This window comes from Melanotaenia boesemani, chromosome 5 (assembly GCF_017639745.1).
Source record: "Melanotaenia boesemani isolate fMelBoe1 chromosome 5, fMelBoe1.pri, whole genome shotgun sequence".
NCBI lineage: Eukaryota > Metazoa > Chordata > Actinopteri > Atheriniformes > Melanotaeniidae > Melanotaenia > Melanotaenia boesemani.
The window spans coordinates 15,749,683-15,767,782 of NC_055686.1; the positions used below are offsets into that span (position 1 = coordinate 15,749,683).

The following is an 18,100-nucleotide window of genomic DNA, read 5'->3' on the forward strand; positions in this document are numbered from 1 at the left end:
ACATTGCTGTAATTTACATTGATTTTAAATGTGTTTTGAGCAAACTGTAACTAGTGGTGGGTTGTTGGGGTTGGGAGGGTGATCAGCTCCTTAAAAATGTATTATTTGTTTTTTTTTTTTGTTTTTTTTGTGCAAAGAAAAAAATGATGAAAAATTACAATGATAGTAATAAAAACAATGATATGATAGCCTGTCTGAAAGCCATTCTGTTAAAAACCAAGATAAAGTAGCCGCTCCGTTTATTGGCTGTTACAAATCAGCTGATGTAACTTTTTGTTGTCATGGAAAAATGTTTGTTTACATCACTTTTAAGATATGAGGATCATTTATCAGAAAAATACTAACTAGTATTTAGTCAAAAGTCAGCACACACTTTTTTTGTTTTGTTTGTTTTTCCAGTAGCTCTGCATGTTGAGACAGATCCTCTAAAATACAGATAAAAACAGTATCTGTAGTAACTTCTTAGCCTTGTTGGAAACTGCTGGAGTTGGAGGGACGGCTCTTCAGCTGGATGACTAGAAAAATACAGCACATCATTTAAAATATAAAGATTTGATCAGATGTGTTATAGTGTTCAACATATACCATGAGCTCAGTTGAAGCCGTTGAAGGGATTTTGATCAAAATATGAAAAAGTTTATAAGAAAAAAAGTTTATATTTCTATCTGCCTTTGATGTGTGCAGCCAGCTTGCAAAACAGTATTTAAAGCCAAAGGATGGGGCATTTTAATTAATGAGGACTGCTAGTAAATGGAAAAATGGTGGCGCTCCATATCAGCAGGATGGGATGCTGGAAAAGAATTATTTGTTAGGAAAACTATGGAAAAATGCAGCATTTGATGTCAAATTTTAACTAAATTTCTGAACAAATCAGAGAAAACACATTAATTCACTTTCTAGCCTGGGTTAGATTTCTCAGCATCAACTCCAGCTTTATGCAAAATTTTCTTTCATGGAAGATTACACCAAAATTACATCATTTTTATTCTGAAGCTAGGACAAAAAAAAAAAAAAAAACGCGCTCCATTTACTTTCCAGAAAAATTAGTGCCTCAAATTTTTCAAATGTTTTACACCACCAAACCTTCACTTTTAAAAGTATTGAATTCAGTGGTGCAAAAAGTATTCTGCAGATGTGACACACGATCTTGTGTAGATTTAACCTGCAGTATGTTTATAGTACAGAAGTAAATATATTCTCCCTACAGCAGTTTTAAGGCAATCCTATCTTTAGTTATTTGAGATTTTATCCTCTAAAGCTCGCCAACTTATTTTTCTGGTGAATTGTGCAGGTAAATTCTCCATATTGTAATCCTGGTATTTTACTTGGCGTACAGATGATGCTATAACATGGTTTATGTCCAGGGAGAGCTGTAGGCAACAGAACCTGCTGAGTTGATTCCGTAATCCTGTGGATTAATTGACAGATCATTTTTATTCAAAAATTTTATTCTTTAAACACAAACAGTTCTGTTTCCACAGTGTAAACAACTTTTCACATTACACACAAGCAGTTCTTGGAGAAAGGAACAAATGCAACAAGTCAAGGGCAAACCACTGTAAAGCCAAAATGACTGACCACTTACATTCAGTCAAACCGAACAATGAATTTCTCTTCCAACAACACAAGGAGAGAACAGAAAGGAGCAGAACTCAACAGCTGACACGAACATGTGACCTCAGATGAGAGGACATACTGTTCTGGCATCGGGCAGAAAACATCTTTAACAGTTAGTTTCACAAAAATATTTCAGAGGCATCTACTTTCTCAGACATCACCAGATGAGGCAGAAAACTGCAAATAAAAAAAATGGTTTATTGTAGAGCAGAAACTTCTTCCAGATCTATTCGCACCTCCTCTCTTTAGAGGCAATCATAAAAAAAAATGAAAATATGTCCGCTTTCTGGTGTCTTACAGGTAAAGCAAATCAATGTAGAACATGAGACTTTTCTGGTACCCAACAGCTCAGAGACATGAATCTGAGACAATGTGCTTTTTCAGCCTTTGGCATTAAAATTTTTCAGTGGACATATGTATGGAGGTCAGGAAAGGTCATGTTCAAACTGAAGTCCTTTACACGCCACACAGGTATGTTTTCAGCTGCTCTTTAACGCACCCAGTTCACCTTTCTTGGGTGAAAGGCTGCAGAATAATGAAATCCAGTCACAAGTTTCAATTGACTCCTTTTCTCCTTTAGTGCTCAAACAATCATAATTAAGTTTGCACAATCTAAACTACTTACGGCAACTAACCGCCAACTACGGCTCACCTAGTCAACAAAAGTTTAGCATTACTCCAGTCAATACTAGTAATACATGGCTATGAGAGAAGAGGCCAGTGTTATCTCCAGCTCTTCTTTTTCCATTTTTGCTTAACTGGAAAACAGAGTTAACCATCAAAACTCAGAACAATAAACTCAGCAGGGTTATGAAATCCAGTTTCTCTGTAAAAGTAACTTTTGCACCTTTCTGGGTCTACATTTTAAAGCAAAACTCCCAAGGGAAAGCAATAAGTTTCTTCACACCCGTTATAAGGAGCAGGTTTGGCTTAGATGTAGTGAACACCACCTACATCTTCATCTCTCTTACATTTTTCTTTTTCCCTGAAGGTCACATGCCTTCATACCAGCAGATAAAACAATACAGATATGTTTATGTTTGACCATATTCCTACACAATCCAGATGTTCAGCTGTTTCCATGGAGACGAGCAGGTGGGTTTTCTATTTGTGGTCATGGCTTTCTTTGTAAGCTAGAGGATGCAGTGTCTGTTTTTTCATTTGGTAAGTGATGTGTGTGCACATGTAGTGTTAGTTTTACGTTCCTAGCTGTTGGTGCCATGTGTGCTAGAGAACTAAGGGTTGGAGGTAGGTGTTTGTAAATACAGTAGAGATGCTTCTGACCACCAAATGAAGATATATAATAACTAATGTCACCTTCAGTGTGTTTTGTTTATTACATGATGTATAATTATCCCAGGACTAACAGATAAGGGTGATTTAGTCAGAAAGCATCAAAGTCTGAGTGTGTGCGTGCCAATTTGTGTATGTGTTTCTATTCCCGTGAGTGTATCAGTGTGAGTTTGGCTGCTCCACTTTAAGCCCGACCAATGATGGAGGCATCTGGGTTGCAATGGATGAGGAAGAGGAGGAGCTGGGAGGAGAACCCCTGAGGCTTGAGGAGGAGGTCACTGCAGGCCGGATGAGTGGAGGGGGTGGGTGGTTATGGGGCGCTCGGCTCTGGAGAGGTCGTGTCTGAAGAGGAGGCGGCTGACGAAGGAGGCTTGGGGGGGCTGAAGGAGGAGCCGGGCGCAGCAGTGGAGGGGGCTGGGAGAGGGAGGATGTGGCCTGGGTGGAGGAGGGGGGAGGAGAGCTGCTTGCTGTGTCTGGGGAAGAGTCCTCCATTTTGACCTGAGGGGGAAAGGACCAAAGATAATTCTGATGAGCTTGAAAAATTTTGTATTTAAATAAAACAAAATCAAACTACAAGTAAGAAGGTAGTAAATGTCGTGTGTGTGCATCCTTTGTCTGGCCTCACCTCTTCCTCCTCTGCGCCTCCCTCTGCAGCTGCTGCCACCTCCTCGCTCCTCCTGGGGTCTCTCTGGTCCCGGCTGGTTGCCACCTGCTCGGCTGCCCACTCCCTCAGCACCTCGTCGAGGTTGAACCGCCGCCGGTAGCTCACAAAAAAAGAGCTCACCTGAACAGAAAGCCAAGAGACGCAGAGTTGGAGAGGAAGTCAGTGATGGGCGAGACATGTGCTGTGTTCAAGGACACACAGGCAGACAACAGAGGGCAGGAGGTAAAAGAAAAGATGGATGATGACGATCATAGTCATTCTATAAATGAAATTAGAGATGAAAAGCTAATAGGCAGTTCATAAATAAACTGCAGCATGGAGGTTACAGATGAGGTCAGAATAAGAGGTATTCAACACGTGAGAAAGAGGCTAACCTGAGCTGGTGTCTTAGTGCCTATCACTTCAGCGATGGCTGTGAAGTCTTTGCCGTACCGACGGATGGCTGCAAAGGAGACATCAGGTTTATGTTGTGGCAGCTTTTATTGTCTCTGGTAGATGTGACAGGGGAGTGATGTACAGTGAGGTTTGTTGGCATGTTTACTGTTACTCTAAATCTGAGTGCACCTGTTCTCACCAGGCCTGACCTGCTTCACATGTTCATACACTTCAGCACAGTTTACTGTTAGAGCAGCTGCAGTAGATGAGGGTACGTGTCTCCTGGAAAAATACTGTAACTCATCTGTCACTTGTAAGTTTGATCTGAAGAGCGTTTACCACATTTATGCTCCTTTTTGCAAAGTGGAAATATTGTGCTACCCTTCATGGGCGGACCCTTTCTTCAACCTTTGTCTTATATGAGTTAGAATAAATAAATTTGAACTAGATTGAAGCTACAGCAGTTCTCCAGTGGTAGTTCAGGAGAATGTGTGTGCGCTCAACCAGTGCAGGTGGTTCCTGTGTGAAAAATATGAATGTATTATCTGACTAAGAGTGTGAGGCAGGAAGGGCAGAGAGGTGACTCTGTTTGAGGGGAAGGAGGAGGACGTCCCAGCTTTTACTCACCCTGCACGGCCAGGAGCTGCTCCTCTGTAGTCCAACGAGAGTTCATTTTGGGGGCGGGCTGGAGGAGACGGGGAGAGATTTAAGTATGACTGAGGGAGGTGGCACAAAGACGAGGAGAAAAGGATGGGGGTGACAGCGTGAGGGCAATGAGCAGATTAAGACAAATCTCAGTCCCACAAGATGTGAACTAAAACCCGGAGGGAGTACAGCAGAGGCAGAGTGAATAAATGAACAAGCAGAGGAATGAAGTGGAGCAAGATCATAGAGGGAGGAAAGTGTATACAGTCAGGAGAGAAAAATCAATGAGGTGATAGATGATGGATTTTGAGAAGAGCGTAAAAAAAATATGTTACCTCATTAGATTTGAATCCATCAATACCCTCACTAAGGCTGTGTTTCATGCTGCTGTTGTTTTGTTTAATAGACTGAACCTGAGAGAAAAACAGAAGTAACAGAAGATTATAGACCCAAGGTGGTTTACTTAAACAGGAGCTCAGTGTAATGAGTGTAATGATATTTCCAAGAATATTTCAATACATCTGTCAATTTAAAATAAAATGAGCTTTTGTAAAGTCATGATTTAAATGAAAACTAAGCAGATAGCTTGACATTAACGGCTGCATGGTGTAGTCAGAAGATGGCAGTACAGACGAGGTTACACATGGCTGTGATAAACAGGGTAGAAGGAGAGGAGGTGGCAAATCTGACTTCTAGGAAGACGACAAAACCAGTCATGCCTAAAATAGAACAGACGGAAGTCCTGAGGAACACTGACATAGTGCATATTTTGTTTTTCGAGACAGTGGGGTTTTTTTTGTTTGTTTTTGGGTTTTTTTTTTTCATCATCATGCATCATTTTAAACATCGACTCACACAGACGTAAACAAGGATTATTGTTGATGGCATGACGGTGGTATAAATGTGTCCTCTCTTTTCAAACACACTCATAGAAAGGTTCCTCATCATCCTGCTGCTGTTCTAGACTGCTAAGCTACATAGTTGGGTAGATCAGATCTGTGTATTTTGAGCACATCAACATCTTAGATGTATAGTCTGAGATATAAATATGTCAAAGGTCATATTTAAAACACTCATGACTGGGTACACACCTGTCTCTTGAGTGAAACCAGCTGTGTGTCCAGCTGACGTACAGTTACAACTCCAGCATCATGGGAGGCTGACAGAGCCATGATGTCTCCCTGCTCCAGGTGCATGCCTTTAGGCGGCCGGCGTCGCGCTCTGAGCGGGTGGTGTCTGTACTGAGCCCCGACACTCTCCTTCTTCACTGGTCCAGAGCGACTCGGGGTGACTTTGTCTGAGCTGGTGCTGCTGGGGTTCTGCTTTACCGCCTATATGGACAAACAAATTCAATCAAAGTGGTGATTCAGAAGGAAGTAAATACATTGGGTTTCTTTTATGCACATTAAAAGTCAAAGATCCAGCAAGCATTCATTTGGCTAAAATGTAAAGATGTCTTATTATTTACCTCTTTCTTGGTGTCAAGCTCAAAGTCACTGTCACTGCCTGGCTCTCCTTCTTCAACCTCATCATTACTGCAAAGAAAAAAATAAAGATGAAAGAAGACAACGTTTAAACTCTGTCCCTAACCAACTGTTAAAGGTGCAACTGAATAATGTCTGAAAGGATCAAAAGTGGAAGCTGAAAATGACAGGAAATCGTACGACTTAGTCTCATTTACATATTCATGAGACTTTTCCCAGGATGCTCATGGTATTTAACAAAGAAGTTCCATAAATGTCAGATCTCAGATGAGCAGTTTCTGAGAACTTTGTGTCCTCCTGTATTTATCCTTCCTGCTCTCTATATCAATGTTCCCACAGGGGTTAAAGAAAGTTTCTTGGCATTTCAAACCTGTCATCTTTCTCCCTCTTGTTAATCAGCCTTCTGGCCTGCCGGTCCATGACGGAAGTCCTGGTCCTGGTCTTCTTCCAGCTGTAGTAATACTTTACAAGGCTCGAGATCAACTTGTCTGGAAGCTGCGTTAGAAAAAGGAAATAATTGTAGAGACTTTGTAGCAGTATTTGAGTGACAAATATCCTGCAAATGAAGTGTGTTTGTTTTCTTGCACCATCTGCTGAATGCGGTGAAAGCTCTTTCCATGGAAGCTGAAAGCCTGCTCGAACAGCACTTTATCTTCTACTGTCCACTCATCTGGGAAGGGCGTGAAGTTGGCCAAGTCGGCCAGCGAGCGCTCCACGTCATGTTTATGCCACAATAACATGCCCAGAGCCTAGAAGTACAGACAAACCAGAGTTGGTGACAGTTTAGAAACAAGGCACATTTTTACCTGGGATTTATCATTTAACTAGATGTATATGTTCAGCTTTTCTTACCTGCTCCATGTTGTATCCATGTTTTTCTTTAGCCATTAGAATATACTCATCCACTGAAATAAGAGGGAAAATGGTTCAAAAAGGAGAGAAAATAAAACACCAGCAATAAAATTATAAGATATAAAAAAAACAGACAAGAAATTAAGAAAAAGAGAACATGGTGGTGAAAGAAGTAGGTGCAGAGAAAGAGAAATAGGCTTTCTGTTATCTGTCAGCATGTAACTATTAAACTGAAGGTCAGGTTGTAAAGCGTGTGTCAATGAATGGATCTAAGGTGTGTGAAGCTTACACACTGCATCAGAGAGCTGACTGTTGGGACACCAGACCAACATGCTCCTCTGGTCCTTTTCATTGTAGCGGGTTGGACTGTCTGGTAATGAAAACAAATCCAGAACATTTTACTATTTTTAAATAGAAAGTCAACTTTGAAATTAATTTAGCATTTGAGGCTATAAATATAGATATACATGCACAAACACACATTTGAATTCCTCCTTTACTAGTCACATCATCTGTAAGTCCTTCCCCTCTCATCTTCCTCTCCCCACCTGCACTATTCCATATCTGAAGAATTTCCAACATCTTGTTCCCTATCCACCAATCAAACTTCAAGGTAACTGTTGGTTTCTCCCCTCTTCTCCTTGAAAAACTTCCATCTACAAACCAGCTTTTGCTCGTCTTCAGTAGAAAGAAAAATAAAGAGCAGGCAGTCTGTCAGCAAGTTCTATTGAGGATCCAACACTTGTAAACTCACTAAAACAGATGTGGGGTTGCATATTTGTTCTCTGCTGCAATCTCTCTGTGGGATGATGGTGAGGTGATGTTCCACTATTTACAACCAAAATCATTTTATTTAAAGCAAGACTGAACAGAAAAGTCAGACCCTGTGTCAAGGACATTTGTCTTTACTGATGCAGGTATGATAAGTGTAGGGTTTTGAGAGGCCAAATGGTTCAAATATTAAAGAGTTGTTATTGATGACGAAACTATTCACTGCACAGCATCACATTAATACTAATAATTAAATTATCTACCACTTCAAAATTTTATTTTATTTTTAGCATATCTGAAAATCTGTCAGTCCAAACAGTGTGGAGGAAAATAAATCACTGTCATTTGTCTTTAAACTTTCATCATTAGTCTGTATTTTCCTCCTTCCTTAATCAGTATCATTCACATGTGTCCTCACTGCTGTCTCAGTCTTGATTTTCTCCCTCTCTCTGTCCCTCAGTTTTAGTCTTCATTCTCATCACCTTTCCTTTTGTCCTCTCCGCTTACCTGGTTTGAACTCTGGGATCTGTGCTTGGTAGTCTCCTCCCACTCTGATCATGCTGTCTGTGGGAAGAGACAATGTGAACATGAGTTTCCATTTTGTGAAGTGATAGATACAGTAAATTTTAATAAAGACAGAGAAAGATAAGTGTTCTTTTAAAATATATTCCCATGGAGCCACAGAGTTAAACAGCATCATTAAAAAGATACAAGAGTGTTAAAAAGAAGTTTAACTGTAAAAACTATACAATCATAATGATAATCTTCATTTTCATACATGCCCTTCCTTTAAATGAAGACTGATTTGCCTGATAAAGTCAAATCCTCAGTGATAGCTAAATCTGTAAGAGAACTGAAGTTACAGCTATGTAACCTAGACTCTCTCTCTCTCTCACACACACACCGATATTTTGACCAAAGGTAATTTTGCAGTGTGATTGCACCTATTGTCAACATGCAAAATCCGTTCTTGGCCTCTGAAAAGAAATATTCCAGGGGAAAAAAGAAAAAAAAAAGCTTGAGTGAGGATATTCAAAAGCATTGTTTACAGTGTTATCATCTATAAAAAGGTAGCTGGAGTTTTGGGCTCAATATATCTCCTTGGTTTGACATCAGCATACGCACCAGTATGCTTTCGCAAACATGGTAATGGGAGATACCAGCAAGATAACGCAGATGCAAATCTTGCAAATAGTTATTTTTATAGGTTTGCATATATAGTGGGGCAAGAAAAAGTATTTGGCAGCCATCGAGTGTGCAAGTTATCCCACTTAAAAAGGTGAGAGAGGTCTGTAATTTTCATCATAGGTACACTCCAAGTTAGAATGTGAACAAAAATCATGGAAATCACATTGTTATGATTTTTAAACTATTTATTTGTATAATGGCGCAGAACATTTTAATCCATAACGACATAGTGTGTTACTAGAGTAACCTTTGTGACTGTGGTCTCAGCTCTCTTCACATCATTGACCAGGTCCCCCTGTGTAGTTCTGGGCTGATTCCTCATCGTTCTCAAGATCATTCCTACCCCACAGGGTGAGATCTTGCATGGGGCCCCATGTCGAAGGAAATTGCCAGTGATCTTGAATTTGTTCCATTTTCTAATAAGTGCCCCAACAGTTGATCTCTTCTCACCAAGCTGCTTGCCTATTGTAGGCTGGCTCATCCCAGCCTTGTGCAGGTCTACAATTGTGGCTCTGGTGTCCTTGGACAGTTCTCTGGTTTTGGCCATGGTGGAGATTGACGTCTAACTGTTTGAAGGTTGTGGACAGGTGTCTTTTATACAGATAACGAGTTCAAACAGGTGCCATTAATACAGATAACAAGTGGAGGATAGAAGAGCTTCTTAAAGTAGTAAGAGGTCTGTGAGGGCCAGAATTCTTGTTTATTTGTAGGTGCCAAATACTTATTTTGCACAAGAATTTACAAACAAATTGTTTAAAAATCATGCAATGTGATTTCCTGGATTTTTCCCACATTTTTTGTCTCTCACAGTTGAAGTGTACCTATGATGAAAATTACAGACCTCTCTCACCTTTGAGTGGGATAACTTGCACAATCAGTGGCTGCCAAATACTTTTTTGCCCCACTGTATATGTGGATTAGGCCCTTGGACTGTTTTTGTATTAATAATCTGACAAACATTAACAAGCCAAAATAAAACAACATACAAGTCACTAGAGAAGAATATGAAGCAGCATATCATATGTCATAGAGTGCTTGCAGTAACTGATCCTTTCAGATTTGCAGCTGCAATCATACCGTTTCCCTCTGATGTTACAGACTAGGTAGCCAAAGCAGAGTAATCTCAATAGTCTAAAGATAGAGCAAACATTGCAGACATTTGTGTCATCACATGCAGCCACTCCAGAGCATCTTTGGAAAACATCAGGGCTACAGTCCATGTATGAAAACAGTCTCATATTTTACCCTCAATGACACAATCCTGTATCAACTTCATTTCCAGTAAAATACTCACCAATCTCAACAAAGCAAGTGCAGCCCACCAGTCATTTTCTTTCTCCATACTAATTATTTCATATTAGAACAATTATCTCTACTTTTTCCCCAACTCTAGCTGGTATGAAAAACAAACAGCTAAAAATCAGATGTGAAATCCAACCCGTTTGATGTGCAGTTCTTATTAATTACAGCCTACAAAAAACACACAATGGACAGAGTAATGGCTTGCTGAATAAACTATAACTTGGCGCAGCTCATCTCACTGTCAAATTAGTTACCAGATTACAATCCAAGCCATACATTTTATGTATTGTTACCATTTTTAAATCCCTCTAAATGCACTGGAATTTAAGCAAAGAATAAAAACATATTTTACAAGGACGAAAACAATTAAAAATCAGTAATAAAATATGCTACTAAAGCATTTTTCTCCAAACTATGGTCACTAACAAAGAGAAACCCACACAGATGGAGCAAAAGAGTTAGAAGACAGCAACAGTGGATGGCAGACATTAAGTAATTAGTGCTATGCTAAAGCTAACAAGAGATAGGAGAGATGGGGAAAGTGAGGACTGAAGAGTAGCTGTGTGCGATGGAGGGAAGCTGCCCAGGAGAAAGATAGATCACAACTTCCTCAGGGACAGAGGACAGGAAGGAAAGAACTGGGGATGGAGATGGTAAAAACATGACTAGATGTATAAAATGAGTAGATGGATACTTGGAGGGATGGAATAAGTTAGAAATGAAAAGAAATGGGTGCTAAAAATCTAAAAGAATGACAAATATGATTGAATTAAACTGCTGTGTCTGATCTAGAGACATGTCCCAAAAAGACCAACGTTGAGTCAGTGAAAATGGCGGAAGAAAAGAAACATGTGGGCAGAGGATAACAAGGATGAAGAGTGTGGGAAGATGCTGGAGGAGGGGATGATAGGGGAGGAGTGTAAAGGGACTTGTGAAGCACTGCAGCAAAGCAATGAATGTGACCGGAACAGCTGTTTTGATTCCTCTGTACCATTAAAATGTCTGTGTGCGTTTGAATGCTTCATGTTGGAGTCATGGGCAGCTCTGCTGCTACATCAACATCTAGCGCTACAGTCACTTTAATATACTGTAATTCAGGGATCACCAACTCCTCGAGGGCCTGTGTCCTGCAGGTGATGGATGTTTCCTTACTGCAACACCTTATCCAAATAAAATGGATGGAAGTACTGCAAAAGTCTGTTAATGACCCAACCATTTGAAACAGTCGTGTGTCTGCAGGGACACATCCAATACCTGCAGGATACCGGCCCTCAAGGACTGGAGCTGGTTATCCCTGCTGAAATTTATCAAGTGAGAGTATCTACCATGTGCATGCTCTTCATCGCTGCTCTCCTCCTCAGAATGTGGTTGGCTGTTTCCGTTGGTAACAGTTTTGGCTCTGCTCCTGGACAGGACCCCAGCCCCCGAGCGCTCCATCACTGAGGGCATAACTGCAACACACAGATCCATAGTAAAAAAATGTCACCACTTATAGGCTCGGCACACAGGAGGCGACAAACGACAGCGACAGGCGAAACTCATCGCAACCTTCGTGAAACCGAACGCACGGGACGCGACAAACGGCAGCAGCAGTGTCGTGCATCGTGCTATAAGATCGCTTTTCTCCAAGTAATTTGATTGGTTATGATATTGGTGGTTATTTTGACATTTTCAAACCAGTCCCTGACGTGACAAAGTATGACAGATGGAGAGTCAGAAGATTTTGCATGAATTGATAGAAATCTTGCTGTTAACTGTATAAAAGAAAGACAACCCTGGGTTCATCCGAGTTTACAAAATAGGAAACAGCATCATGAATATCATCATTTGATGGACCTAAAGGCTGATCCAGATAAATCCAGAACCTAAGTTTGGACTAATTCACTCTGGCGCCACGCGGCTGCCTTTTACTAAGCTTAAATGATCCATTCTTCCGTGTTCAAAGTGTTTGCAGACTGCATCTAGCCTGCTCTCATTGGTCAGTCCATAAAGCTCCTCACTGGTTGGTTATAGTGCCAGGCAACAGCAACAAAAATTGAATATTTTTCTATTTTCTTGTGTCACGTCGCAAGCCCCGTGTGCACGTCTACATTTCACATGCACGAATGTCGCCTGTCGCTTGGCTGGAGGAGGGCAGCGATTTTCGCCTCAATTTGCAGGTTCCATAGGAAATGAATGAAGGAGCGACGTCACCTCCCGTGTGTCGAGCCCATTAGACTGCACTGTTTATCAGCATTAGTGTCTTAAGTCACCCAAAAGCTAAAACTTATATCCTATTTTATGAATGTGTTAGCTGCTATTTGTTCTTACTTAAAACATTTTAAAACCCAACTTGCTCCTGTAGTAGAGCACCTCATGCTGCAGCATTGGAAGCAGTCCCATCATTTCCGTTCATGTTCCAAGCATTGGTTTCTGTGAAAGAACTCATTTTCTCAGTTCTCACTCTCAACACCATTGTGAGCTTTCAACAGTTCAGTGAGATTTTAGGACATAGAAAAGGTGGCATGGCATGGAGTTTATTTACAGGCTTAAGACACTTTTTGGACTAAATGCTACACTTTGGCTCATATATAGTCAGATGATGCCAAAACACAATTCAAGACAATCCCAAGAAAAACTGCAAGTTGTAAAACAATTCTCTCTCCTTTCCACAAAAATCATCATCACTGCATCTTTCATTGTTATTGTAATATTTTTTTATGACAATAAGTATTTCAGTTGTTTTGGGTCCTCTCACTGTCACTGCTCTTTTTAGGCCTGTCTGAGGAGTTTAGGATTTTTTTTAATTTAATAATTTATTTTCTTAAATCATGTTTTGGTTGGGAAATGAGCTCCATGAGAAAACTTTTTCTCACATTTTCCTGGTGCAGTTCATTCTTAAAATTTAAACCATGTTTGAAATAGTTATTCTGCTACAAAGTTGTCCTCTTTTCATCCTGTTTTTAATGTTCTCCACATCGATGCAATACAAGCATGAAACAGAGAGATGTTCTTGCCATAAAATCTTACAGCTCTTTTTATCCTATGCACAACTACAAATTTGTTTTAAATTTTTCCAAAACTTCAAATACAATCCTCTAAAATTTAATTTTGTAGTTTTCTTCTAATGTGGGTGGAGAATCTCAGTCACCCAGGTCATGGTAATTCTAAAAGCTTGTTTTCTTGGTTCTTTAAGACGTTCCACCTCTAATTTGAAAGGCTTCTTCACTTCTAACTTTCTAACTTTTATAAACAGTGAAAATAAAGTTTCACAAGCATATAGCAAAACACAGGAGAGCCAGATGCTCAGGTCAAGTTCTCGGGAATTCACCTACATCTGAAGGAGAAGAGATGCTCTTCCATATTATAGATGGGGAAAACAGATGGTTTGGAGTAGAGTGAAAGAAGCCATTTATATCAAATAGATAAAAATGGCCTTGGATACCCTCCCACTAAATAAAATGGAGCCTTGACACTCCTTGGCAGGCAGTTTTACAACCATCTACGCTTTTGACCGTCATGAAGGTAAACAACTCACCATTGACAATGACCCTAACGACTCACAGAATTGGCAGGTGGGTGAGTGACTCATGTGTGACCTCAATGACTCTGGTATGACCTTATTGACTCTGCAGATGTCTAAGCTACAGCTTATAAGCCTGAAACTCCCCACCAACTGATTAGACCTGGCAAAGCCTTTCTAATGAAAGGTGAAATGTCTTCAAAACCAAGACGTCCAGTTGTCTTTATTCAAGTTCTTTGCTTTTCTTCATCCATTAAGCTGATATATCTACAGGTTTGGCTTCATCGCCACTTCAGAGTACATTAAATCTCTCTAAAGTCCGTTCTTAATTTGATTACAATATGAGGAAATGGGCAGATTAAACTGTTTAGATATTTTCTAGTGGTCTTTTACTGCTTTGTGGACATCGGTTATTGTAATTTTCAGAGTACTTTGCAGCTGTTTTGAGGAGCCAACAGCAGAAGAATGCTTGGACAAAATTTAAGAAGTCCAAATATCACAAGATGTCTCACATTTACTCATAACGTAATCGCAATTATTTGATAAAGTATTTTTTTAAGGTTTAATTGGTGCTCTTTTTACCCTGCAATAGGCTGACAAGTCAGGTCAGGTTTATTTATACAGCACATTTTCAACAGCTCATGCTGCCTAGCGTGCTTTACAAACTACAATACATCTAAAATAAAATAAAGTGCATAATAATAGAGCAAGAAAATAAAGCAATATAATAAGACAATTAAAACGAATTAAAAACAACTAAGACAACAATGACTAGGATAGTTAAAAAAAAGAAAAATGTTAAGGTCAACTTGTGGCAAAAGCCAGTCGACAAAGATGCTTATTTAAAAGGGACTTAAAATATTCCAGTGATTGTGCAGATCTAACACTTAGAGGGAGACTGTTCCAGAGTCTGGGACCTGCCACAGAAAACACCCTGATAACCTGTCAAGGGGTATACCCTGCTAACTGCTGGGATAGGCTCCAGCCTCCCCACAATCCTGAATTGGAATAGGCGGTAGAGAAAATGAATGAATGGTGGTTTCATGGCATCTGAAAGAAATTGTCACCACGCACGGTTTATATACAGATGCCTGACTTCTAACGTTCAAGCAACTGTATACTGATGCTGACTGATATTAGCCTAATAGATTCAGCTTTAAAAATATTAATAAAAAGCACCAATATAAATATATTTTAGCTGCAGAAAAAATAGAGAAACTCAGAATTTGGAGGTAATGAGTCAGATTTACTGGACAAAAATGAACAAATACCATTGATCTAATTTTTTTTCTGCTGTTTCAAATTATTACAGTCAATAAAAATGTTTTACTTCTTTTAAATTATTTGCCCAACCCTAATGACATAAAATAAATATTACAATTTTTTTTTATTAAATACAATTTAGGACTGACAATCCAAATTACTACCTGACTCTTCCTCACAATTACCATGAATACGCCACTACGCTTAAAAACTTTCAGAAATCATGCAAAACACGGTTTCATTTTTTAATATTGTGTTGTGAAGATATGATTTGCAATATGTAAAAGAAATACTTATAAAATATATAAAACATCAAGTGTTTTGAGGGGGCTGATTTCCATTTCTACATCCATTACATTACTATTTCATAAAACACCCCTTTAAAAAGAAAATTTAAGGATATATAAAAAATAAAGAAATATCCCATAGAGCTTGGTTACATTATCAAAACCTCAAATTTCATGGGGTGTAGACGTGTTTCATGGCACCCTTTTATTTATCTATTTATTTATTGCCCCAATTAAATATGTATAAAACAAAAACATCATTGTCCTTCTAAAGTTTAGATTTAATGTCTCCTTATCAACTTAGTTCCTGTTAGAAATCCACCTGGAAGTAGCAGGGTATCAACCCATCACATCAGTATGGGGCACCCCTCCAAAATCCAACGTAAAGCTATACAATTTGTCAAAAATATTTACACAAATTAACTCCAAAATGCAGCAGCAGGAATAACCGGCATTTGGAATGAAAGTGGGAAAACGTGCCATCGATAAAACAAGTCATCCATATGTCATGCATAATCAGTCCTGTATAATAGCCTGACAAACCCTTGTTTTCTTCAACTGTGTCCCAGTTTCTGCATCCTGGAGAAAGCCTGAACAATCATCTCAACATGAGGCTCCACACAGCAGAAAGTAACCCACCAAACTCTTTCTCTCTGCAGCTAAATGATGCACTTAAGTCTCACAAGTGTCACAAAGACAAAGAACAATGATATGTAATCCGGATCACAATCAAACGTCCTACTGCCCTTGCCTTGCTTTGCCTTTCCTCTTCATCGAAGATAATCTTCCTCAATTTCCCAACTTGAACCGCCGCCAGAACAAAGCAGGGACGCTAAGTTTTGTAACTGGCTGCCACATTAACATATAACCTTCATACCTTTCATCAAACATGTCCAGATATGATACTACAGGCGGCGAGGCGCAGTCTTTCCAGCCTGAGAGATTAAAATCACATCACCCAAACTACAGGAAGACAATACAAATGTCTGAAGCTCTTCGGAGGTCTTTTGTCTATCGCGGCTCCCGGTGGCCCCCTAGTTTACAGCTGCCCCACACAAAAATGCCCATGTTAATGACTGACGATACACTTAAATATGAGAAATCCCTACAGAGACGTCAAGAGAAGAAGATGAACTGTATGCTATAATCCCGCCCCGATTCACTTTCAAGGAGTTTCGGGAGGTCGTGGTAGCCTCGGTCATGGTTGCCTCGATCTCAGCCTAAACTACAAGGAGCTAAAAGAACTAAAAAGACTATGCATGAGATAACTTGGTTAAGTGGGAAATACCTGTTGTCATAAGTTATGTTCAAGCTTGTGCAAAGCATAACAACATTTCAAACTTCCAACATCATACAGGCAGCTGTTGCTTCTACAACTTTGTCCACTTAAATGTCTCGAAGAAGCATGTAATGCAATCACGCAGTAGGATGGACTGGACGGTGTAACTTCTTATTGTTTTCTTTACTCATGCTTAGAAATAAAGCTGACCAGAGTATTACTAACGGGACAAATAATGGGCTCACTGTTCTCTGGACTACTTTTAAGAGTTGCAATCTCATACATTTTGTAATATGCATGTATACTTATTAATTGATTTGGCTGTTCCTTTGACTTTTCTTCATTTATCATTGAGCATTTTAGATTATTTATTCTCCATCTGATTTTTATCAATCACGTTCTCTTGATAAATATACATTTTATCAGTTTCCCAAGCAATCGTGCTGTGTGTGTCAGACTTTATAAGTCCTTTTGTTTTCCCTACGCTTACGTTTGAATTACAACAACTAAAGCTACTGTCTGCCGCTGGCATGGAGTAAAAACTCGCTCTCTGGTTCAAATTAAGTAAACTTGATAGTCTGTTTTGGGACGTGAAACTGCAAAGGACAAGAAGTAGTACGGGTAAAGTAATTACCATGGGTTTATCGATAAATTTAGGCGACATTTCTGCCCCCCCTATTGTCAAAGTGCAATTTAGGTCCACCCCACTTGGCCGTTGGGATGCTAACGTTAGCCAGTTAGCTTGCGGCTAGTACCCTCGCGTTACATTTGTAACGTCAATAGTTGGAAGTCGAGATAACAGTCACACTGTACCTGCGTTTCGTTTCTCTCCGCTTTCCCGCACTGAAAACTTATCTGAGCCTCTGCCCGCAATATATAATCCTCTTCGAAGTGCTAAAAGACAATGATTGCATCTAAAAGGGCTTAATTCTTGTCTAATTGATGCGCACAGTCAGTACAATGAAGTGAACTGCATGGAGAGATGGAAGCAGCCGTGAGTGTGTGTGTGCCGGGGAGACGGGCAACACCCGCTGAAAAGTGAGGTGGACATCCGCTCCGCCTCTCCCAACCTACCGTTTGGATTGAGAAAAAGTAGTCCATTAAAACTATTAAGTTTAGCCCACTCTTGATTATGTAATTTCAATTTTAACGTGTAATTTGACACTTAACAGAGCTTCTTGTCAGACTGCCTCACTAAAAAGCTATGGTTTCTTTTTATGTTATTTTAAATCTGGCAACATGCTAAATCAAACTATGGTTATTACACAGCTAATCTATAATAGAAAGTGGATGCACGTGTGTTTAAAATTAAGAAAAATAATTATTGCAGAGTCTTAATCTGTCAACTATCAAAATCCCATAAATTAGGGTCTACTTGCCAGTGTGTCTGCGGAGGGATTCGTCAACTGTGCATCTCTGTGCAAAGGCAGGCTGTCCAGACTTGTACTGATGTATGCTGGTTGGAAGAAAGGGTAAGAGAGCTTGGTACAACTGAACCAAGTGTGTGTGTGTGTATGCGTGAGTATGTGAGACAGTGAACGTGCCCTCAAAAGCGTGCGTGACTTTGTGCATGAACTC

The 18,100-nt window shown here is 39.8% G+C and overlaps 1 protein-coding gene across 1 annotated transcript; it reads right to left on the reverse strand.

Moving 5' to 3' along the window:
* Nucleotides 1–1,421: 1,421 nt before the first annotated feature.
* rcor2 (REST corepressor 2) lies at nt 1,422–17,538 on the reverse strand. The gene is made up of 14 exons (XM_041986715.1): nt 17,336–17,538; nt 11,517–11,642; nt 8,209–8,265; nt 7,220–7,300; nt 6,931–6,983; nt 6,666–6,827; nt 6,449–6,573; nt 6,063–6,129; nt 5,686–5,925; nt 4,930–5,007; nt 4,577–4,634; nt 3,949–4,016; nt 3,536–3,694; nt 1,422–3,408 (listed from the first exon to the last, which is right to left on the reverse strand). Exons 2-14 carry the CDS (start codon nt 11,638–11,640, stop codon nt 3,070–3,072), a joined length of 1,611 nt encoding a protein of 536 aa, XP_041842649.1. The 5' UTR covers nt 11,641–11,642; nt 17,336–17,538; the 3' UTR covers nt 1,422–3,069.
* Nucleotides 17,539–18,100: the final 562 nt, after the last annotated feature.